At 45.2% G+C, this 23,538-nt stretch overlaps 2 protein-coding genes across 5 annotated transcripts in view; both read left to right on the top strand.

Annotated features, from left to right (window-relative positions):
* LOC125705787 (tumor protein p53-inducible protein 11-like) overlaps positions 1–3,272 on the top strand; it is a 42,847-nt gene extending 39,575 nt beyond the window's left edge. For all 4 annotated transcript variants that reach the window (XM_048972039.1, XM_048972040.1, XM_048972042.1 and 1 more), the window contains one exon: positions 53–3,272. In XM_048972039.1, coding sequence (XP_048827996.1) covers positions 53–186 — 134 coding nt within the window. In that variant the 3' untranslated portion in view covers positions 187–3,272. The remainder of the gene's footprint in view (positions 1–52) is intronic.
* A 1,275-nt stretch (positions 3,273–4,547) lies between these two features.
* On the top strand, positions 4,548–23,176 carry cd82b (CD82 molecule b). The gene is made up of 9 exons (XM_048972036.1): positions 4,548–4,692; positions 10,897–10,969; positions 12,642–12,714; positions 16,073–16,197; positions 16,981–17,055; positions 18,786–18,884; positions 20,302–20,472; positions 20,763–20,846; positions 21,310–23,176. Exons 2-9 carry the CDS (start codon positions 10,907–10,909, stop codon positions 21,385–21,387), a joined length of 768 nt encoding a protein of 255 aa, XP_048827993.1. The 5' UTR covers positions 4,548–4,692; positions 10,897–10,906; the 3' UTR covers positions 21,388–23,176.
* Positions 23,177–23,538: the final 362 nt, after the last annotated feature.

Genomic DNA, 23,538 nt, shown 5'->3' with positions numbered 1-23,538 from the left:
TTTAAGTGCACGTTCACTGACCGCCAACTGAAATGCTCTCATCTCTCTGCAGTGATGACTGCGACTTTCATCGAGATGGGCTCAGCATCGAATTCCGGCATCATCCTCCTCCTCAGTCGGGTGCTCTTCCTCATCATCACGCTCTGCTACTACTACCATCTGGGACGGCGTCCCAAGAAGATTTGATATATGAGGCTTTCCTTGTGTTCTAAGGGGGCAGGGAGCTGTTCAGCTGTGGGGTGCCAGTGCTCAGGGCTGAATACAATGTGGTTTGAGGAATCAACCCCCCCCCCCTCCAAGCCTTCCAACAATCTTAAGACAGCAGTTTATATTAATCAGGGTCCAGTACATAAGGTCCATTGGAAACGCCTCACTGTGAGTAAAGTTCTCTCGTTCAGCTGTGGGCTAACAGAGTTGTCTAGTAAATGTGTGAGGTTTTACTTTATTTTTTTATTATTTTTTTTTTTTTTATGAATGTGTCATTGGCACACTAACAATTCTGAGATGCAGCCCCTATAATTATTCAGTGGGTTGCAGTTTAAATAGAATGGTGTCACCTTTCAACCCCAGTCACATGACAATATAGACTATAGAATATAGACAACTAGAGCAGTGAGGCATGGAACCCTAGCATTTCATGTATAGGTAGAGGTGTCAGCAGACCTGCAGGGTGGGTAAGTGTTCACTCTGCATCAGCTTGTTGCTACACAGACTCGCCGGTGGTGTGTCATCCCCGAGGCCCCTCCTGCTAGGTGGGTTTGCCGCAGTGCATACAGACCACTGCTATATCACTGCTGTGCTTGTCATATCTTTCGACCTGGGCTGAATGCGTGGCGTTTCTTCATGTTTTCCTTCAGTAATTCTTAGATTGCAGGTTCCATGATTTGGCTCTTACTCCGAGCATGAGATGATCCCAGATGCCATATCTGACCTGGGAGTTTGAAGTAGTTCTTTCAGCTGGTCGGGGGGGGAAATGTATGTGGTGATCTGCGCTAACCAATGCACGTAAGTGCCCCTATGGGACTTGTGGGTGTTTTGCATGCACTGAGCAGCCTGCCTCAGTAAGTAAGGAAAGCCAAATATCACGAAGCTGAATGGAGAGAGAAAAAAATGCTCTTTTTACAATTCGGTGTTTCAACCAGTTTGATCCTGCATTGATTTCAGACCAAGTACAAACATCTAATTGTTGAAAGAAAATGCCATTACTTAGGGTGTTTACAGACAGGGCTTGAAGTTCTCCTGGTATAAAATTTGAAAACAGGATCACATGTTCTGAATGATTTCTGTGACTCTCTTCCAGATTGGCTGCGACTCCCTGCTTTGTCAGAGCGTAAACTAAACTGCTTGAAGTTGCCTTTGCTTTGAACCCTACAGAGAAAAATTGTAAATCGGGGCTGAAAACACATTTCTGTTGAGTTGACATCATTTCAGATGCTGTTGCTCTTTCTCCGAGAAGCTGCATTTCGCATCTAAATTAAGCATTGCTCCCTACGACAGCCATGCATTCCATGCGGCCGGCACCAGCGTGTCATGGACTGCATGGTTGGGCGTAGGTGAGTTGCACATGCTTGGTCCTTGTAGTTTTAGGCCGTGACACAGAGCATGTTTGCTGTAGCACTTTGAACTTAACCGTTTCGTTCCAGTAATGTAGCTGACTTATGAAACATATCCATAGTGTTGCCTTAAACCGCAGACGATAACATGGGGTTTGGTCAATAGTTGTATTTTATGGTGTAAATAACTACCTTGTCGCTTTAGGTTTTATTAGAGTGGCAGCAAAACAAAAAACAAAAAAAAAAAACTTGTGACTTGCTGAACTCGAGTTGAACAAAAGTAGTACATACTGCTTGAATAAGTTGTTAACCTGGCAGTAGATTTCTCTTGTCATGGTGTCCTTCCTGCAGTTTGTACTTACATCGGTGGCCTTTGATGTTTTTAAAGAGTTGGACTGTATTGTTGATTAAAAAGCATGCAACAAATATTGTGTAATAGCACATTTCTCTTTGGTAGAACTAGATTGTGGGCTACTTTTGAAAGGCGTGTTAGGAAGAGGCAATCTTTTGGGGACAGTTTGGGCACAAAATGATGTGCTTATTCCTATACTCAAGTTCTTTGTCTTTGGTGTGAGTGATGGTTAGACAAGACTACAGATACACGTGCTTTTCTCGTAGATGGTGGGAAATGGCAGGAATTTTGGTTAAACTCCAGTTGCCAACAAATGCTTTTTCCAGGAGACTAACCTCTTTCCAAAAGGCAGCAGCTTGTCTCTCTGGCTGTAAATGAAGTTTAAGCAGCGTTGAAGGACCAAAGGGCAACACGAATGAATTGAAATACAAGGCGCAAGGTTCTTTTAGGTGTCTATCCACTGGCCTGTGTTCAGGTGTGGTGTATCAAAAGACATTTTTATGGAGCTGTCGCTTAGAGCAGTCATGTTCGGAAGTACTGCACAATGGAAAACCTTTTTATTTTGGTTCCCGTTTCACTCGAAAGTCTGCCTGAATCTTGAGACATTTTCTGCCTGCAACGGAGCTCGAATTTTTCTGTGGATTATGGAATGAGCTACAGCGTCCGCCTGGCTTGGCTGCACTACATGTGCTCTCGTGTGTGCAGTGTGGAATGGAGCTTAGAATGGTGAACCCCGTGTAGTAAAGGATAACAGTCTCCTTCGCCGACTCGTAATTAAAACTCCGCTCTCTGTCTTCACTCGATCGCTCTAGGAAAAGCTGTACGCGAGCACAGTGCCTCTGGATCTCATTAAGACAGACCAAATAAAAGCAAAGGTTTGAGCACATCAAGGTTCATTTCTAGGTGGAGCGTAGCTCTGCTCATAGAGGAGCTGTAAAGGGCAGAGCCAGGATGTGTGCTGTTTAAGTGCAGTACAGATGCTTATGTGTCTAGTAGCTGTTTCTCTCATTTCTATGTTGGGGAGTCTCTGTGTCCCCCGACTCTTTTCATGGGCTCCACAGGAAAAAATAAGAGGAAAAGCTTATGGTACTGCTAAATAGCGCAGCCACTTAATCACCACAGCTGGTACCAACCTGTTCACCCTCTGGGTCCTCCGTCAGTTGTTTGGGTAAAACGAGTATGTATAAAATGCTTTATGAAAAAAAGGTTTTTAAGTGTTATGTACATATTTTGCTTATAAAAATACTGGTTCATAGGTAGAAAAATGCAAAGATCATCTTGTATCTACTTTTGGAAAAAAAACCAAATGGAATTTTGTGTATGTATGCCATAGAAATAAATGTTTTTTTTCCAATTGTTTCCTTTAATTTTGTTGTTCATCTGAAATATGTTGTGTGGTGTGCAATTCACTCAGTTTCTTTGCAGATCTCCCTGGAGACTACACTAGTCTAAACGTAGCCCCATAGCAAATTGAGGGTGTATTTGTCTGTGACCTTGAATGGTCTGGGAATCCAAAGGCTTCCTTTGTGATGGGAATCAGCTGTTGAGGAATGAGTGCAGTTCTCATACTTACCTATAGGAGGCACAGTTTGCTAACTTTACTTCGGTCTGCCTACTAGTTACAACCAAAATCATCTGGACTGGGTTTCATTCCGGGGTTTAATTATAAAGTGGGCAGGGAAACGGAAATAACTATGCACTGCTGAGATGTCAGTTATTATTTACTTTATACAAAAACCTGGCTCTCAGAATTATGCGTTTACATGCCTACCGGTAACCCGCATTGCTGTAACGTTAATATCTCTCGCGTTCCATATGTGGAATGTGTGCAAGGAGAGGCTTGAAATGTCACTTGGGCGTGTGGGACTGTGTTTCACATGTTCTCCGTAAATATGGAAGGGGAGCAGGTTTAATAGGAGCCCCTGTAGCGGTGACCTCCAGCAGTGCCTCCCTCTGTTTGAAGCCTCTCCCTGTAGCACCATCTGGCTATGTTGCAGCCCCCCAAACTCAGGCCCCATAATTAAGCCTGCAGCACCCGCTCCCCACCGGACAAGAGGTCTTCATGAGAAGGACGGAGTCCTTTGCTCTGTCTATCCCCACCCGCCGTGTACCTACCTAAACGAATACAGGCGTCATTATCATATAAAAGTGTCTGAACTTGGGGGGGTTCAGGTGAGTCAGGCCTGTGTGTATGTGATTTTATAAAAACCATCACAACCCATCTGCATTTATCAGATACTCATTTGCCTCCGCTGGTCTGCCTGCCTCATAAACCGATTTAAACACTAAATCGTTATTTTTAAAAAAAATCATTGAAATGTTTTTAAACGACGCTTAAACGGTACCATACACATTTCCAGTCTTTATTTATTTTGTCCTTTTTGACTTCATTGACATTGTAAAATTAATGTAACACCCATTCTTGGGTTATCTTAATTGCAGAAACTGACCCTCCAATTTAAGGATATTTTTTTGTGATAACGCTGACTGAAAAGATCAGAACTGCTGTAGCGCAAACCCAGTCCAGTTTGCCCATGTCCCACCACCATCACACACATAGCAGTAATACTTGTGCACAGATATTGTAAAAGTTTGCTAAAAGCCACCCCCCTCCTCTAAGTGTGACGCTCGAATGGGTTAAAGCCTTTAATACGCGTAGCTGCCACATGGCGGAGTCTCCAAAAGTTTCCCGGGACTTCGTTTCATTCTCACACGATCCGCCGCCCAGAGACAGACGCGCTTCGTTCGGACTTCGCCTCGTCGTTTCAGCTCCACACCGCATAAAAGGTAAGTCCGATCCACTCCGATCAGCCAGAAAGGGACTTATTTAGGTTTTGATGCCGAAGAGATTAATTACTTTACGCAAGGCTGTCTTCTTTCTTTATAGCCGTGGATTGAAAACTTTTTTCAATCCTCGCGTGTAACAAGGCTGCGTCCGTGTCTTTGTTTAGACAGTGTCCTGCATGAAATCATTGGAGTCCCTAAAACTAATAAATGTGGGCGATTTCTGTGATTTTAGAGGTTTTCTGTCTGCTGTTCTCCGTGCAGTAACAAGGCAGGCTTTGCTGATGTGGCATGTTGCGTTGGACGGACTTGGCGCTGCTTTTCCAGTATCCAAACTGGTGTAACTGATAATAAGTGGTTAGTTATGTGGTGCATTTTCCATCACCATGAAGGTAACTTGGCCACATGGGTGAATCTTTTGGCCCCTCAGGCACGTGCCAACTTCTGACAGTCCGAACCCCCGCCTTTCCCACTGCTATAAAGCGCATTTACAGGTTAAGCCACTTAAATACGAAGCATTTCTCGCCCTGGAGAATTCTCACACTTCTTGTGACTTTTCGTGCTTTTTTTGCATCTTGCCAAACGTGTCTGAATACATGTCAGAGCAGGGTGGTTTTCTAATGCTGAGGGCGACAGGTCGTGCAAAGATTTAAGCCAATATAGTGTCGCCCACAGCCAGGGCACTAAAAATCACAATAAACAATAGTTTGTACACTCACGAAAAAAAAGCGTTTTAGCACGGCATTCGGCTTTATGAATAAGCAGGGGTAGTTTACCTTGTGTGTTAGAATGGGTACGGTATAGTAAAGTTTTGCGGATTGAGTTCAAACAATATCTTAGTTACAATTACTTTATTGTTGCTTATTTTTTTATTACTCAGTATCGGTCTTACTGACGGAATCTGACTCCTAAATTCAAGTGGGGGTGTTTGATGAACATATGCTTGACAAGAAATCGTGAGTCAGGGTACTTTTGGGTACTTACTCTTTCTGTTTGTTAGTCACTGGGGGTAAGTTTTCTATTTTGGGAACTTTATCTGAAAACTCCCTCACACCTTTACCTTACGTAGTTTTTAAAGGAGTTTTCTTTTTCTTTCGTTTTTTAATTTGGCAACAGGTACATTCTTTCCCACTTGTTTTCCTATGCTTTATTTATAAATTTAATTTGGGGGTGTTTGACTAACGGGCATCGGTGTGTTATTTTATGTGTGTCTGTCTGTGTGTACATCGTGGTAGTGAATACGGTGTTTACATGCGGTTTACCAAATGCGTGCGTGCCTGAACCTGCCGCTGCTATGGACTGTGACTCATCAATGGCAGACAGGGCCATTGACAGTCGTCCCATAGCGAGTTGGGTAATCCCCGCCAGAAGCTCGATTGGCATGTCGGTGGTGTATTGCCTTTATGTTCTAAGGAACTTTTCAGTGACACCTTAGTATCCACATTTAGACACCTCAGACCTGTTTTTGAGAAGTTTGTAACCCAGCATATACTTGTTTTGAAATGTATTTTTCAAAAGAGCCTCTCACACTGAAATTTGTTTTATTGGTCTAATTATAATCAAGTGTTTTTTTTTCTCTCTTTTTTTTCCATGAAGCAATCTGCTATACATTTAAATTTTAGTTGCGGCAAATGCAAATGCCTTTGCAGTGAGCTTGCTTGTTGATGTGGGTCACTTCTCTCCCTGGAGCTACAGGTAGTTCTGTCTGGCCTCATCGATTATTAATAATACGTTTTAAAATTCAGGGACAAAATTAGGCCACTTACTGCTCAATTTCTATCAGTCGTCCTCTACCCCACCATTGTTTATACAGCGAACTGTTACGTGCTGCTGGTATTTTCCTTAATGGTTATAATTTACATTTCATTCACTTAGCAGGAGCTTTTATCCAAAGCGACGGCAGACAATCCCTGGACCAACTGGAGGTTAAGGAATCAATTCAAGGGCCCAATGGTGGAATCCTTCTGCCGACTTTGGGATTTGAACCAGTGACCTTCCGATCAGTCACAGCATGCTAACCTGCTGAGCTGTGCATTGCCCCCCCACACAATAAAGTGATTCAGTCTTCTTTTTTTAATCCTAATTAAGCTATTTTTTAGCATTGTAGCTGCTGGAAGTTTTTTATGAGTAATACTTCGTCATCTTCTTAGAATATGGTGTTCAGGGACTTTCTCCCCCATGATTCTGTTGATATGAACTGGGGGAACATTATCATATTGCCATGGCAATAACAGTAATTAAAACCACTCCCTTCGCAGGCAGTCGACTAGTAAGACCAGCGGTGACTTCAGGTTGTCGTATGAAGGCGTCATTATTGGCTTCCTCATTGTGAGCATTCTGTTAAAGTGCTGGGCTGAATTCCCACTCCGCTCTGGTCTAACTTGTGAATGACCTCGACACAATGCTTTGTACCAGCCACAACAAAAGTCCCAAGCGTGAGACTCTTTTCCTCCTCAAGAGGGACCGCTCCAGACGTCCTCTGCCCATTCATGGATGCCTGTGCACGGTTGCCATAGGAACCTTTTTGCTTGTTTGGGAGGAGGGGGTGGGGATGGTATAAGTAAAGGAGAGACAGAATTTTCAGGCCCAAAACGGCCATTCTAAGAGTGCCTGCATTTGCCAGCATTTCTCATGGAGGTGAACCACTGTTTGACTTCTATCTTGAGGTCCCAGCTGGTGAGCCCCCCCCCCCCCCGCCCCCCAAGGAGACCAGGAAGCTGCCTGCTTCTGTTGTCTTAGACCTTGGACTGGATTTCATAAGTCTGAAATGCAGAAGCGGTGTGTGTGTTTTGTTTTTTTTTAAAGGGCATCTTTCATTTCTTTGGTGATGCTATTGTGGTGTACAGAATGTAAGCTCGGAGCTTCAGTGTGTCAAGTGTCTCCATTGTGAGCAGTGAAAAGCGTGCCTGAATGCTGCCTTTGTTGTGCCTGGAAATCAAAGCGGGGCCTGTCTTTCTCAGGGTGAGCATGCAGTGTGCTGGACATTGCGGTGGGGGTGGGGGTGGGGGGGGGGGGACCTGGGGTACTTTTAGGTGGACTATAGCAATGTTTCTCAACCTGATCCTTGGGAACTCCCGAACAGTCCACATTTTTGCCCCCTACCCCGAGGACTGGTTTGAGAAACACTGTACTATAGGGTGTCAAAGCCCACTTTCTGGGGTCTGGGGATTGCAGAGGGTCTTGGGTAATACACCCTCTGTGGGCGACTGCTGTACGGAAGGTCGTAACAGCAAAACACACCCATGGGATATGATTTATGTTAAATATCATAAGATTCCATCCATCGCCTGCTTATAGTGAATGTGATCTAGGTTATTTGTAGCAGCAGAGAAATCTGGCCGTTTAGAAAATGAAATTCACTTTTTATTTTTTCACTTTTAGCCAAACTTCCTTATTTTCTGAGAACCACTGAATCTTGTGGCCACCTATATCTAATCCAGATGGTTTCATTGCTCGGTTGGACTTTAGAACCCCATGCTATGAAAGACTGACTGTGACCCCTGTCCTTGGTTCTCGCTCTGGTGTCGGTCCAGTTGGTGACAGTGTGTAGAAGCCCCAGTTTGTGTTTCCAGTTTTTTATTTTTCTTTCTCCAATTTTATTTTCAACCTGCAGCACATCCGTCGCTATCAAAAGAACTGCATGAGCTTTTCTCGTCTGTCAGTGCCTCCCTTCATCTACATGGGACAGTGCAAAAAAAAAAAGGCCTCTTTGTGACATTAATGGGTCCTTTTGTTTCAAAACAAGAGGATGTTCTGGGGTCCAAGGTCTGGGATGGGGGGTGGTGGTGTGTGAACAGAGTGGCATTTATCGGCTTCCACCACTGGATGTGCACCTCTCCCCGACTTGAGAACAAACGTGGGGTTTCGTCATCTGATAAATTGATAGGGGCTTATTATCACATCCTCCTCAAATGATCAAGTTGCTTGTTGTTTGCTGCGACGCCAGCTGCACAGACGCTCTGCGCAGCTGTGCTCTTCAGACCCGAGTCGCGCTTAGCAGTCAGAATTGTGAAAATAACGCTGTACATTAAGAATCGCGGCTTTCAGACCTCTCTTTGAGCTGCAACTTGGTGTGATGTGATGGAAACGATATTGCTCAGACTGACAGGAAGCTGAACTGAAACCAAGAGAGACCAAAGGTAACGATACACAGAGCAACTATTTGAGCAACGTTGCCCAGCGACTGCCAGGCAGGTGAGACAATGGGCAACTCGTCTGCATCTGCGTGATCATCTCTGTATGATGCGCGAGATGCCCACTGCCGATCGTAGTTTTTCGAATAGAAATTTGTTGAGTAATATCCGTTGCAAAATGCCTGAGCCACGTTGGTCAGCAAAATTCCGCAGCCACAATACTTCGTTATCCCGTGTATCATTACCTTAAGACTACGCGATGGGTGCTAAGGTGTTTGGTGTCTGACAGTTCAGGCCTGATGGAATAGAACTTGGGGCCTTCCGCCGACTCCTCTCCTGCAGTATACGGAGATGAGAAGCCAGTTTCTTCATCGTCAACGACGCCACAGCAGTGAGTACAGTATCAACTACCAAAGAACTTTCTAAAGACTCAGAAACCTCTCTGTCCATTGGCCCAGAGTGATGGGAACCGGCCTGCCGCCGATCCCCCTTTGGCTCTCGATAGCAGGCACTTTCCTGCAGGCCTGTACTTTGCGGCGCGTTGGTGTGCAGGCCTGTTTCTTATCTTCCGCTGTACGCAGCTGTTTACCCCTGAACACAAGCGCAAGATGTTAAATGATTAAATTCCTGCGTGAAGTTTCAGCGAGTAGCAGTACCAGAGCCTAGTACTGTGTGAAAGTGTCTCTTCTGAGTCTTTTTATTATTATTCCTCCTCCTTCCGGTCAGCTGTCCAATTGACGCATTTATAAAATGTGGTTAATTTATCTGATGTGACGTTTCCATGGAAATGCCCCAATAAATCCCAGATTTCAGGTGATGTTGCAGGCTTGGAGTGTACAGTAAATGATTAGTGTGGCTAATGACCAGGAGAGTTCCCTAAAGGCGAATTACTCGACACATTGACTCCAACCGGCTGCCGTGCGGGTAGTGCCTTGTCCGCCAGCCTGTCCTTGCCAGGAATCCCAGTGAATTCGGTCTTTGGCTGGGTTACACGGGCCCTCCTTGCATCGTGTTTACTTTGCTCCAAGGAACACTTCCAGTTTTGCTCTTGTGCTCTTGTGAGTTTATTTTGGGTGAAAGCTTTAAAGGTCGAAAGCGACGCTGTCCTTGATCCCCACTAAAACGAAACTCATTATCTAGGCCACCTGAGCCACATGCAGGCTACTCTGGGAAACTTCACTGGCTTCTGGGGCTGCCAGTTAAATTCACTGCACTCAGGAGTGGTTGACCCCCACAGACATGAATGCACCCCCACTCCCACAAAAGAATACCCCCCACCCTTTACAGAGGCCTCATTTCTTTGCAGTCTAACAAACACCAGACCTGGTCTCAGTCAGTACTTAATGACCAGCCAGATTGCTATGGCCTCCATTCCCATCGATACCCGGCCCGTTCTCTGCAGGCATGACTGCACGTGTGACGCCTGTGCCCCCTACAGGCTGGCCGGGGCCATGGGCCATGTGCTGTAACATTGGCCCACTTACTGGGGACCGCAGTGTGGATCAGGACTGTCATTTACGGCAGTGCCCTGCTGGGGAGATATCTCTGCCTCACCTTCCAGGATGTCTGCTTCTGTGTTTTTGGATGGGGTTCGAATTTGAGAGTGGGTTTAGCTTCCTGGGAGTGGGATTTGCAGACTAGTATAAAGGCTGTAAAAGAATTTAGGCTTCACCAGAGCCAAAGCAAGGACTTGTAATTTCCCACAGCTGTGAGGAGAAATGCTGGTCTCCTGTGGTCTGTTTATTGGAATGAAGTGTTAAGGTCTGGCATCCCAAGGCTCCCAAATGGATGAATGGTTACTAAAAATGGATGGAATAACAGATCATTGAATGAAGCCAGGTGCTTCATACTATATAGTCTACATGTACGAAAGAGAGTATAAAGTCCTTATCGAGTTTGTGTGGAAACATCGTCCGGAGGCAGGCAGTGTTGCACAAGCGAGGTGTCGTGGCTGTTAGTATGCCGTAATTAGCGAGCTGGACCGCGTGGACCGGCGTGGGGACCATGTGCTTTGATCCCCAGGCCACACTTTGATCTGCCATACTCAGGTTTTTGTCTGCTTTCTTGTTAACAGAGTCGGAGCCATGGGGAAGGGCTGCATTGCAGTGACCAAATACATCCTGTTCTTCTTCAACCTTCTCTTCTTCGTAAGTCATATATATAGTACATGTGCCTGTTTTTGTGTGTGTGTGTGTGTGTGTGTGTGTGTGTGTGTGTGTGTGTGTGTGTGCATACACAGTACTGTGGAGGAAATAAAAGGCAGCCAAAGAAAATGATGTTTAAATAATCTTAAATGTTGCTGTAAAACTGCTATTATGCCTGTCAAAGTGTCAGCTTAACCATTTCAAAACATCTGCTGAAATCACCCCAGCAACCATAAAATACATCCACGTATTTTCTTTTGCCTCGACCACTAGCACACCTCGTATAGATAATTATAATTACAATACATCATTGACTTTTTTGTAAACAGAGTAAGTATATGAGTTGGTAAAGAAATAGATGTAGATCTATGTGTATTTATGATTTTAATTTGAACTATAACTCTCATACTATTTTTAATTAAGTGTAAAGGTGCACTGTTCCAAAAATCACAAGAATATTGTGGTCTGTTGCTACTTGTTGGAAAAATCTGGCAAGACACGCAGCTTCATTTTTCACACACCTGGGCCTTTTCTTTTGCAGAGGTTTTGCGGTTCCGGTGGTTCATTTTCTGAGGGTTAACGTGTGAAGTGTTTAGCGCGTCATAATCGAAATGACTTTCCTTGCCCTCCACGCACCCACATCGTTGATGATGCGAGCCCGGTTGAGCCTGTTTATTCAGCCGTCGGCCATTGCTGCGCACCACAACACGCATCAAAACAAACGGAGAGGCAGACAGAGTGCAGCAGAGCTGAAAGGGCAGAGGGAGCCGCCATTTTGAAAACGCAGCAGATTGCGACTGGTAGATTACGAGGCCGGATCTGTGTCCTGAACCCCTGCCGTCACTCCAAAGCCCAGACACACCTATGGCGCATTAAATTAAAAGTGTGTTTTTAGGATGGTGCCCGTAATGAATCATGGATGCTTAGTGAGTAAAGCGTGACATCAATGAGGAAACTGCCCCTCATTAAAAGTTTTTGAAGTTCTGGCTGCCGCCCGACTGGCCGGTGACTAAAGACGTCGTAGGACTTCTTCCGGAAAACTCCTTGTGATCTCTCCATCCGCAATTACATGTCGGGAGGGGGGGGGGGGGAGAAGGGGGCTGCGGGATGCCCCACAGCCATGGTGATCTGCATCCTCGTAGGTGTTCGCCAGCATCTGGATCTCGCCCCCCCCCCCCCCCCCCCCCCGCCTATTCAGTCACCGGGCTTAAAGGGATCTCAGGAGACTGTGGCATGCTTGACTCTCGACAGCTATGACCTCGTCACTGTCTACAGCACAAGCAGAAAGGATGTATTTTGCCAGCAGCCAAATGAGCTTTTCTCAACAAAAAGATTTGGGTTAAGAAGTAGAAGGGGAATGTCCATCCTCCAGAGACCTACAGAGTGAAGTTCCAGTCAAAGGGCAGCACCCTGGCCTGTTGCTGCTGTTAGAGAGCTGTGCTGCTCCCCCTCTCCCCCAAACACACACACACACACACACACACACACACACAAACAAGCATTATTAATTTCAATTATTTAAGGATTAGGTTACGGATAGAGCTTGTGAGCTTGTTTCTGGATGAAACGTCTTTGTGTCATGTACGCACGCACATGTAGTTACTGTTGGCCTCATTCCTCGTTCGGTGTTTAACATGATCCCTCTTTCCCCCCCACTCTCTCTGGCTTTCTCCAGCTCTTCGGTTTGCTAATCCTGGGATTCGGCCTCTGGGTTCTCCTGGACAAGCAGAGCTTCATCGCCGTCCTGCGTAAGTGCTCCTTTGCGGCCGCAGCCGCTGGTTCCACAGCAAGCTTCTCTGCAGCGCGTCTAAAAACCAGCAGAGGAAGTCTGTGTAGAGTACAGAGCAGATAATTTTTTTTAAAGCTGAATGCAAATCTATGCATGGAGTCATTTAATGGCAGAGGTGCGCACATGCGTTTCTCCTTGATGAAAAACTGGAAGTTTTGTCTAAGTCCAGTATTGTGACACTCATCTTGAACTTGAACCTGGAGTTTTGTAATGTGGTCCTTTATCGCTGAATACCACACATGGTACATTTAGCCTGAGTTCTGTTTAAACATGTCTGTGTGAATGTGAAACCTGAGACTATAGTTTTGAAATGTCTCAAAGCCAGTGTACTTTTAGTCTTCATTCTCCTGCTACCTGCTTGTAGAAGCTGTTGGGTTTCTTTCTTTCACTGACTGACCATGTATTGCGTCACTAAGCAGTTCCTCATTGCGGCGTGTCAAGTCACACAAGTTTGCTGCAGATCACACACGCCACTCGCGCAACCTTGTCGCACCATTACCACCTAGCATTCTTGGCTGTCGCGCAGTCAGCCAATCAGGTGTCTCCGTTGTTGATGTATTCAAATAAAGGGACCCATCCAGTCACATGACCCAGTCCACTCATTATTGGGGCACGTTTAAAACGGTCAAGCTTGTAGAATATATAACATGCGAATATTCTGGTCCAAAGAGGGACATAAGTAAGCTCGGGTGCCTTTAACATGTTCTGGCGGGCTACTTCCCTGATCCCGATGTTATCGTCCCATTCCATCCTTCCTGAGATAGGACTATTCCAGCACTTTCTTATCCCCACATGAAGGTCTCTGCCCCGACTGGCTGGAGCCTCCATTTGGCTGTAGACAGCCCTCCCCAATCTTGTACAACATGTTGATAACCAGAGGTGGAAAGTTCAGGTTCAAAAAGTACAAATCCAGACCAAGATTTTGTTTCAACCAACCAGTTGAGTTCTCTGTGACTGTTTATACTCGGCTAGTTGGTTAAAACAAAGTCTTGGTGTGGATTTGTACTTTCCGGACCTGAGTGATCCTGCTTGCTGGTGAAACCCTGAAAGACGTCTTTTGCACTTATCAGGCTTTTTTTTGTCAAACAGGATCTGAGCTTTTGTACTCTCAAGGTCTTTCCCCAACTTTGTTTTGCTGACGATTTTTTTATAGACACCACTGCTACAGGGGGTTGGTGGATTTATTGTCAGAAGATCTTGCCCCCACCCCTTCACTGCCCCCATTGTCCATTCTTAGTTTTATTTGTCTTTTAGCAGCGTTTCTTCATTTTGTCACGTGTCCACCTTGTCGCCATATCTGTGAATTTTTTTTGCCTGCCTTTATTCTTTGTCATCTCAGTTGTTGCAAAGCCATCAGCTCTGGGGAAATTCTGCCAGGAATTGGGAGGGGGCACCTCCAGTGGAATTATGGGGCTCAGTGTGGTCCCTCCCTGTGTGGGGAGACGCACAGCGAAATGGTTATCACAGGTGTGGGAACGCTCTGCACTCCATTGCCACCCGCCAGCGCTTCACCCCAGGTGGGAGTGGCGGGGGGGGGGTGGGGGTGCGTCACCTCCTTTGTTCTTAGCGCGGAAAAACAGATGTTAGCTGTTAGGTGGAGTGATATGGAGGAAGGTTCCGGGCCGGAAAGTTTGTCAAAGTGTTTTCTGCATATAGCCATACATGGAACAAGTGAAACGAAGATGGAAAGCACTAATTTGCAACCCCCACCCCCCACCGCTGTGCCTCACTCTGGGGGCTGATATGTAGATGCGTGTATAGCATATGATCTCTATACTGTTTTAGTCAGACCCACGCGCTATTTGCATGGGGCTCGGTGGGCCGGTCTGTTTATGCTTTCCTACTGTTAGTTTATTGTATGCACAATAGGGCCCAGATGGTCCCTGAAATCATAGTGAAAATCTGGTAACTTTTTTTTTTTTGTTATTATTATTTTGGCATGTGCTAAGTTACACCAGGATTTCACAGTGGATCACTGGGAAAAAGTCCTAATTATGATTAATCCAAGTTTGAGGATTATTGTAACGAAAGGGATCCTCCTGACAAGGAGGAGATTGAAATCGCAGTGTATCAAACCAACAGTGAAACGTGGTGGTCGGAATATTCAAGTTTTGTCACCTCAGGAGTTGGACACCTGCACCGAATCTGACAAAGAAAAACCCCACTGTGATCTTCAGAGATACGCTATACACTCTGCTTTGGATCTTTGTAGAAATGGATTCACACTGCATCAGGATAGACCCCACACGTACCTCAAAGCTTTGTAAGATCTAAGAGGAACAAGAACACACTGTCCTGGACTTCATCCACAGTCACATGACCTAGCCAGGCATTCAGTGACATCACAAGGTGATCTTTAGAACATTCTCAAATCATGGATCGCCATGTTTTGCGCAAATTTGTGGAGGCCTAGGCTAGCCGTCGTCCATATTGTCATTAAAGCAAATGGGGTAACTGTAAGATGTTCTTAAATCTAACCTTTTCAACAAGATTCCACACTGTCATGTTAAATGATTAAAAAATGCTAAATAGATGCATTTTCATTAATGGTCTTAGCCTTTTGGACCCTGCTGTACAGTATGTCATATTTATTGTGTAGTTGCAAGTACCCAGACCTGCAGAAAAAGTCTTGGAACCAATAGCGTAGCTTCCTCCGAATGTGCCTGTTTGTATGTGTGAGATATGGTCGTGGCCCATTCACACTGCGTCTTGACGGATCAGCAGCTGTAGAGGTGCCATTAGCAGCATCACTTGCGAAACTGTATTTCCGCTGTTAAGCTTGTGCCGACTGTACTTAAGGCACGTGCTGACACATGGGACTTGAGGTTTGAGGCGTCATGGACCAGCCGTAGGTGCAGGGTGCCACCAAGGCTGTGAATCGCTATGCTAGACAGTCTGTTTGGTGGGTGCACGCATTTGGTTTGTGGGGTAATGCCTTTGTCACAGGTGGGATGCAATTTATTCATTGATAGAAACCCACTACATGGCTCGGGCACATTCTTATTCAAAGGTGATCCTTCAGCATTCAGGTGACTGATGTTCGCAATTCTTTGACTGTGACTTGCTTTGTTTGTGGTTCCCATGAACAGTAAGGAAGTCTGCCATTTCAGACCCAGCTTTGTGACCCCCCCCCCACAACAGCTCGTCAGAGTCTATGCCTATGAAAGTCTTGAGATCCTCTCTCTCTGTTGCACACACAACCCTGCTGTCACCTGGTCAAAATTGACGTGCATGATGCTAAAAGTGATTGAGCCACATGTGTAGTGCGTAGCGTTTACGGGAAGTGAAAACCACATCCTGTCTCAACTCTTTTGCAGAGGAGTCTTCTGCCAGTCTCAAGGTGGCCTCCTACATCTTGATCGGCGTTGGCTCCCTCTGCGTTCTAATGGGCTTCCTCGGATGCGTGGGAGCCATCTACGAGATCCGCTGCCTGCTGGGACTGGTCAGTCGTCCTGTAAACGCTACGGAGCATGTTCCAAAACCGGAATAGGACCTTCTTGCGAAGGGTCTTCGAGCTTAATGCCAAGCTGTACAACTTATTGGGACTGTTACCTAATGCTGGTGTCCCCTCTGGCCCTAGGAATGATGCTCTCTGAGGGCATTCAAAATATGTGTGCGGGGGAACTGGCTCAGACATGTGACTGCGCTTGTCCCAGTTTAATCGCGAAGAGCACCATCTGTGTACCTCGTCTTCTGCTTCTTCAGTCACATGCCTGCAGGCTTTGGGGGAGGGGTTTGGTGCAAAACACAACGAACAGAAAACGCAATAAGAAGGCACAAAAAACACTTAAAAAATGAAAAACATTAAAGAAAAACAATTGTTTTCTCAGTGTTTTTCTTCCCGCTGGTGGCTGGGAGCACATCCATTTTGGGAAAAAGTCGGCCAACCTTGATGTACAGAACACAGCATATTAAATGCAAAAACGTTGAAGAGAAATTGCCTGTCGTGTTTTCTGAAGTGTTGTGTGTTTGTTTTTTTCTTTAATGTGTTTTGCACTTCAGAACCACTGTGGGGTGGGGGGGGGGGGGGGAGAGTACCATACCAAGGTAAATGTATTCATGCCAGTGCAAGTCCTATATGTTAGTGAGTCTCAGCATGAAAGTGAAAGAGTTAGGTGTTAGATGGAAGCCCTGTTCCTTCAGGAGCTGGGAATAGTTATTGTGAGCCTCACTGGAGTCCTCGCTGCTTTCTTGACGTGAATCCCCCGATCCTCTCTGTCCGCAGTACTTTACCTGCCTGCTGCTGATTCTCATTGCCCAAGTGACAGCTGGTGTGCTCATCTACTTCCAGCGGGACCTGGTGAGTACCCTGCGGCTCACCGTGACACGTGGCTATCGACCGGGGAAGGGACAAGCGTCGATGTCAGTTCCAGGAAAGGAAGTGAGGTAGAATGTTTCGTGATGGAGTCGCGCTGTTTGGGTCTTTTAGGTTAGGATGTCAGTGTGTGGATAATGTTCATATTACCTTGTTGAGGCCAAATGTTCCCAACAATGTGATGATAACCTGTTACCATTTTTCAGGTCCCCACAAAGATCTGTGATTGCGATCAAAAAACTAAAAATGTCAAAAGTCTTATTTTGTTTGGTTACTTATGGATAAAGTTATGGCTGGGTAGGGTTTAAGGTCATCATGTTGGGCAGGGTTATTCAAATAACAGTCCTCATCATCCTAGCACTGCTAGTCTTCCAGCCTTCCTTTCCCTGTGAGCCAGGTGTGAAGCCTCTGACCAATCAGAATCAGTAAGTATTAATCTAACTACCTGGGAGAACTGAGAACAAGGCCTGGATTTGGAATCAAGGTCCAGATTTGAAGAGCCCTGATGTAGGGATTAGAGTTTTCCCCATAGAAATGAATGGAGAGTCCCCACAAAGATATAATTACAAACCTGTGTGTGCGTGTGTGTGGTGCCTGTAATTGTGTGGGGAGGTGTCCTCACTAATTCAGCATGCATTTAAGGAACAGAAGTGCCCTATAGCAAGGATCTTTCTGTTCCTGCTTGGTAGCCTGCTGCTCTAGAGCTAGAACTGACATCCCCTTGAGCAGCTTGGGATTCTAGATCTGGAAGAGCAAGTTCCCTGTACTCTGCTGTAGCCAGGTAGGCCTCGGAACGAGAAAGCGTAGAGGGAGTCTGACAAGGCTGGGTCACCCACGGAGTATGTGGCGGTGTAGCTCGCCCCTCCGAGGAGTTCCGATGCGAAGCTTGTGTTCCTGGACGGTGCACCAAGCGAGGCCCCGAGGCTCCGGCGGCCCCTGTTTATGTTCCATGATGGAGGGTCAGGCAGCACTGGCCACAGCTGCCTGGGCTGTTTACTGGGCCTGCAGGCTGCCGAGTAGGTGCTGTTTCCTCAGCTGCTTGTCCAGTTTCTTCTCTAAGCATCTTCATTGCACTGAGCAGCAGGCAGTAAGAAGATCTGTCCCGCCAGTATAACTCGATTTGTTTTGCCAATAGCCGTGTGACTCATTCTTTTGACGTACAAGTGGTTTGCCGGCCAATGGCTGCAGTGTGATACAGTAGGAAGGGGTGCAATTGCAGGTCTTTGCATCTCTGAGTCTCTAACGCTTACCCTCTGGTTTGTTTGTGAGTACAGCTATCAGGTTGCTTCTGCGATTTAAGTTTTCTAGTTGATTGTTTCTTAGGATGATGTAATACAAAGCATCATTATGTTCTACCCGATGGACCAGTAAGCCTGTCATGTAAGCCGCCTCAAGTGAAAACATGTCGTCAGTGTTGGGTTACCGAATGCACAGAGCCATGCCCTTTCCCAGCATCGCACCAGTAACACCTCCCCCCCCCCCGCCATCCCGGTGTTTCTCGTTCCCGTGTCCCATCCCTTCGCACACACATACAGTCGCGTGCTTTGGATAGCTCAGCTTTGGATATCATCAGCTGCCGGCTTCATTCCTGTTCCTGTATTCCGCTTCATCGCACACACTTCTGCTTTTGGTATTGCCGACGATGTGACTGAAACCACCGATTCTTGTATCGGGGAAATGAGTCGTGGGCTCTTTTTTTTTTTGCTTCGTTGCAGCTGAAGAACGAGTTGTCCGGCATCGTCAACAAGATTATTGTGGAGTACTCGGGGCAGAACAAGACCACGGAACTGGCCTGGGACTACATCCAGAGGACGGTGAGCCAAGAAGCTGTGGACTTCAGAGGTGCACTTTGCCCCACTGGGGTAGTGCAGTGTTGCATCATGGGATGTGGTTTATGCGAGACTCCGCATGTAGTGACAATGAGCCAAGCACCAGCCTGCAAAGGTAGTGAAGGCCTGTGGGAGCTGGCTTGAGCAAGAGAACCAACTTTCATCAGTGCTTATTTAAACCCTAGGAAAATACCACACACCTACCATCTGTATCTATTCCAGTCTTTGGGTATGAAAAGACCAGTGCATGGTGTATGCAGTAGGTTGTGACAGAAGATTATTGCAAATTTATTATGAAGAAGGTTATCCATTATAATGATTTCAAAATTGCCTAGTCTAGGATGATTTGGCTTAAAGACAAATTTGACACATATAGAAATAACTGAAATATTGAGTTGTTCTCGGCATCACAAACCAAAATTGCTAGATTTAAAACATCAAGCAGTTAAAGTCCATGAATGTGAGTCATCTGTGTTTGTGGGTTGATTTAACTGCTTGTAGGGTTCTTGGTGTCCCAGGGGACGTGGCCTTAGGTGACTAGTGAACTGGCTTTTTGCAGTCAAGGGACACTTATACACTTACAATCATTTATTTAGCAGATGGTTTGATCTGAAGCAGCGTCCAGTTGAGAAGCAGGGTCAAGCGGTCCTTGGAGCAATTGGGGTTAAGGGCCTTGCTCAAATATCCAACGGTGACATCTCTGCCAGTCATAGGAACCATCCGATGACAGGGAAGGAGTCCCACAGAGTCGCATACTGCCCCCATTACTAGCCCTAGTTCTTGAAAATCTTTAGCCACTTTCCTAGTACTTGTCCAAACAGTCTTTGAGACTTAAGTCTTCAATAAATTGAAGTTGGGCCTATAAGTTCAGAGCTAGAAAGCATAGGGTTAGAAATATTATGCAAAGTGAATAGAATGTAGGCAGCTGCTACCAACAAAAGGCTGCTTCATGGACAGGCCTCACCATGTGCGTGATGTGCGTAAACAGGTTGTTCCTTACGGCTTGCGCAGTGAGTCAGTGTATCTGCCCGCAGGAGGCCACATTAACTCGGAATGGGGTGTAGGTGCATTTGCATTCAACAGACAGTGCAAAGCGAAAATGAACACGCCTCAAACTATGAAAATATCACCAACATTGAGAAGTATTCACTGGAGCACTGGAAGATGTCCAGAGAGAAAAGGGAAATGCAGATAGTCTGTTCAGAATGACACTGTAATACAACCTTCTGGAGGCTTTTTTTTCTCGGAGCTGGTGTTCAGGCGCCCCGACTGCCTACTTTTGTTTTGAGGAAATTTATCGATGATCTGATCAATGCCCCAACTTGCTTTCTGTATCATTTCCTCATTCGCTCTAATTCTCTTAAGATATTGATTTATTAAAATATTGGTTTATTTATTGCAGGTCAAATGCTGTGGCTGGACTGGACCTAGTAACTGGACTGAGAACTCTGTGATCAGGAACTCTACACTGATTCTTTACCCATGTTCCTGTCACAACACCTCCCTGGGTGACCAAAGGACAGAGAGTGGGTTTTGTGGTAGCATGAGCAGAGACTGGCCCGTCTATCAAAAGGTAGGGCCCCTTTGAGTGCTCCACATAATTTTTGATTTGGGGTTTTATGAAAAAATGTTCTATGATACTTATAGAAATCAACATCGCTTCTAGAGTATGATCCATATGCCGTGATCTAACTTGAAATCATTGTAATCACTCACAAAAAAGTTTATGCAAAGTATTCAATGGTTTTTCCAGTGACAGTTCACCTTTTAGATTGCATATATTTTAATCTCACTTCAAAGTGCTGGTCAGTGGAGTACATTTGTTTTTAAATCAGTCTTCCGCTTATTCTGTTTTGTCTCTAGGGCTGCATCTACAGTGTGGAGAACTGGCTGCTCAGTAACATTGGAGTTATTTTGGGAATCTGTGCAGGAGTAGCTTTCATTGAGGTACTTTGATCACGCCATCATGATCTCTAATGTTCTCTATGCTTGTGACACTCTACTCTACCTTGGGAGTATCGCGGAGCTTGGACCTCTGCTTTTGGTCTCCAGTGCTAGGAAAAAAAGGAGAAGAACTCTGGCCTGATTAGACTTTATCCTCCAATGGCCACAACTATGGCCTTTGGATAGATCTTGTGTGTAACTTGAGCCACACACAGATGTGAGTGTGCAGAGGAAATGTTAATGTTTGGTGTCTCCACTGGTGTAGGTATTGACAGCAGTAAAACGGGGAAAATGAGCCTTCTTCCTTACTTGCTTTCTATATGATCTGTATGATCTCGCATGTCTTTTTTTCATCTGATTGACATTGTGCCCAGTGTACTAAGTAGTACTTTCAAAGCAATGCACCGTTAGTGCTGGTTCAGAGTCCCTGTGTCCTGACCCTTTATTTTTTTTTTGTCCCTTCCAGCTGCTGGGGATGATCCTGTCTTTGTGCCTATGCAAGAGTGTCCACCAGGAAGATTACACTAAAGTGCCGAAGTACTGAATCTGAGAATGGAGGGTGCTGCTCGCTTGCACTCCCACACAAGCTACACACTCTGCCAGCCCACAGGATTCACATTCTCTCTCCCCTTTAAATCCTCCAAATACTGACTCCTGTATCTTTTGAACTGGCAGAAAAAAGGCAGGACCAAGAACTGCCACAGGTGGCACAGCCAGTCAGACAACACAGTGATCTGTGATTTCTGTAATTAATGGAAACTAAAAATCCCTGAATTATAATTGGTACGTTATAATAGCACATACAACATCTCTATTTTAACTTTTTTTTAAAGGGGAAGAACTATCTTATGTAGACCGAATTTTAAGCTTTTTTTTTTTAAACAGTTTACTGTGTCCCTCAGACTCGCCCTAGTGTTTGGATTGTGTGATAGATAGAACATCTAGAGAGGTAACTGCTTAACTAAAGTATTTTTTACTTTTTTGTACTTTTTAAACCTTTTTGTTTTTATTCTGTTGCCGAGTTTCCTCTGAGCACTTTATTACGTTTTGAGATGAGGTTTGTTAACGTTGATATGGGGGGACTGTGTGGATATCGGTGGCAGTGCCCAGATGAGGTGGTTGGGGCTTTTGGGTTTGTCGGTGGAGTTTTTCATTCATTCTTAAGCTCCGTTTTTGGGCGGCCCAAGAACAAACAGTGGATGGGGAGGGGGCCACTCACAGGGCCCTCTGTTGTTACCACTGTCCCACTGCATAAACTGAGGATGTTGGCGAGATTTGAAAGCTGTGTTGCTGAGTTTGCAGCTTCCAGTTCCCCGTGGGCTTTCTGCTATCGCCACAAGTCTGTCAGCAGGAAGCTGTTAGCTACGGCTCGCACCTTTCAGTCTTGTCATCGATGTCCTTATGGCCGCACCAGCTGAGGTGGCAAGCAATCACTCCCTCCACCCTGTGAGCTCCACGCCTACTGGTCTGTCAACAAAAGTGCCAAACAGAATCGTTTTGCTTAAACTTTATCATCCTTTTGTGTGCATGATCCTTTTTTGTGTATATAATTTAGATTATATATATAAAGAACATATAAGTGGTTAGACCCAGGTTTGCTCAGCATTTTTGTTTGGGGAGAAGCCGCCATCCGTATGTTAATCGCTTTCGAAAAGCCTTTGTTCATTTTCCACGCTGTTGTTTTTGACATACAGATTTTTGGCTGGCCGGTCAGCGCTGTCAGCAGTATATAGCAGAACATGAAGATCTGTAAAGCTTCCACAGGAAAGAGTTTTGCAGATCCCTTGCTGTCCTTAAAGCCAGCCCACTACGATCGCTAACCTTGCATTGCACACGTTCCACACATATAGCTTTGGTTTAGCTACCCGCACACCGCTGCTTGTTTAAGAAGCTTGCCAGACTCGTCTTCGCTTGACGTGCCGCTTGACTCCCTGGGAACTTTTACTCTTAAGCTGTATAATAGCTGATGCAACTTTCAACTGAGCGAAAGTATTATAGCTCCATTAGTTTATATTTCTAGTTGTGCACATGGTAAATTTCCTATAAAGAAACGACAACAAAAAATATTGAGGCTTTGTCTTGATCTCTTAGAATAAAACTATTATGTAAAAAAGTGGTTTTTTTTTTTTTTTTTTTGAGTGATTCCTTTATTTTAATTCTACGAATTAAGTTTAAAGGTTCGGTTAAATATTGAATGGGTGTATGATGGTATATATTCACAATTTGTCCTTAAAATCCAGGAACACTTTTATTGTAAATGTTCATTTCCCATTCCACTTTTTTTCCCCCCGTTCAATCGCTGGAACTTGGAATAAAGTGAACATCCTCACAAATGTGTCCCTGGCCAATTTATGACAACCACGTGAAGCAAGGATTTCATTCTAATTCTCTTAAGTCTCTGGCAAACACACATAGTACTTCATAGGTTGCTCTTACTCTATTTACTGGCATCTCTATGCTTATATACATTGCATTTTTAAATATCTACCAATACAGAAATACAGTATATTTTTAGTCTCTCGGATAAATAGGTGGGTTTTAGTGGTATAAGTGCCCATCAGATGTGTTTTAGCTGAATTGCTAGTGAATCACTTAACTCTCTGTGGATAGGGTGTCCTAATATTTAACTGTTGCTTGCTAGTGAGCTGCATGGCCTTTTCCCTGTTATTGTCCAGAAACTTGTACCAATGTTCCA

This window comes from Brienomyrus brachyistius, chromosome 13, assembly GCF_023856365.1.
Source record: "Brienomyrus brachyistius isolate T26 chromosome 13, BBRACH_0.4, whole genome shotgun sequence".
Taxonomy (NCBI): domain Eukaryota; kingdom Metazoa; phylum Chordata; class Actinopteri; order Osteoglossiformes; family Mormyridae; genus Brienomyrus; species Brienomyrus brachyistius.
The sequence above is the reverse complement of the archived record's forward strand: the minus strand, read 5'-3'. Positions and strand labels throughout refer to the sequence as shown.

What these genes read in the sequence shown, in the direction of transcription:
- cd82b (XM_048972036.1), top strand. Translation starts at nt 10,907, where the DNA reads ATGGGGAAGGGCTGCATTGCAGTGACCAAATACATCCTGTTCTTCTTC. An exon ending in TCTACTTCCAGCGGGACCTG is followed by an intron (nt 17,056 to 18,785) that starts GTGAGTACCCTG and finishes GCTTCGTTGCAG; the next exon opens with CTGAAGAACGAGTTGTCCGG. An exon ending in ACTGGCCCGTCTATCAAAAG is followed by an intron (nt 20,473 to 20,762) that starts GTAGGGCCCCTT and finishes TTTTGTCTCTAG; the next exon opens with GGCTGCATCTACAGTGTGGA.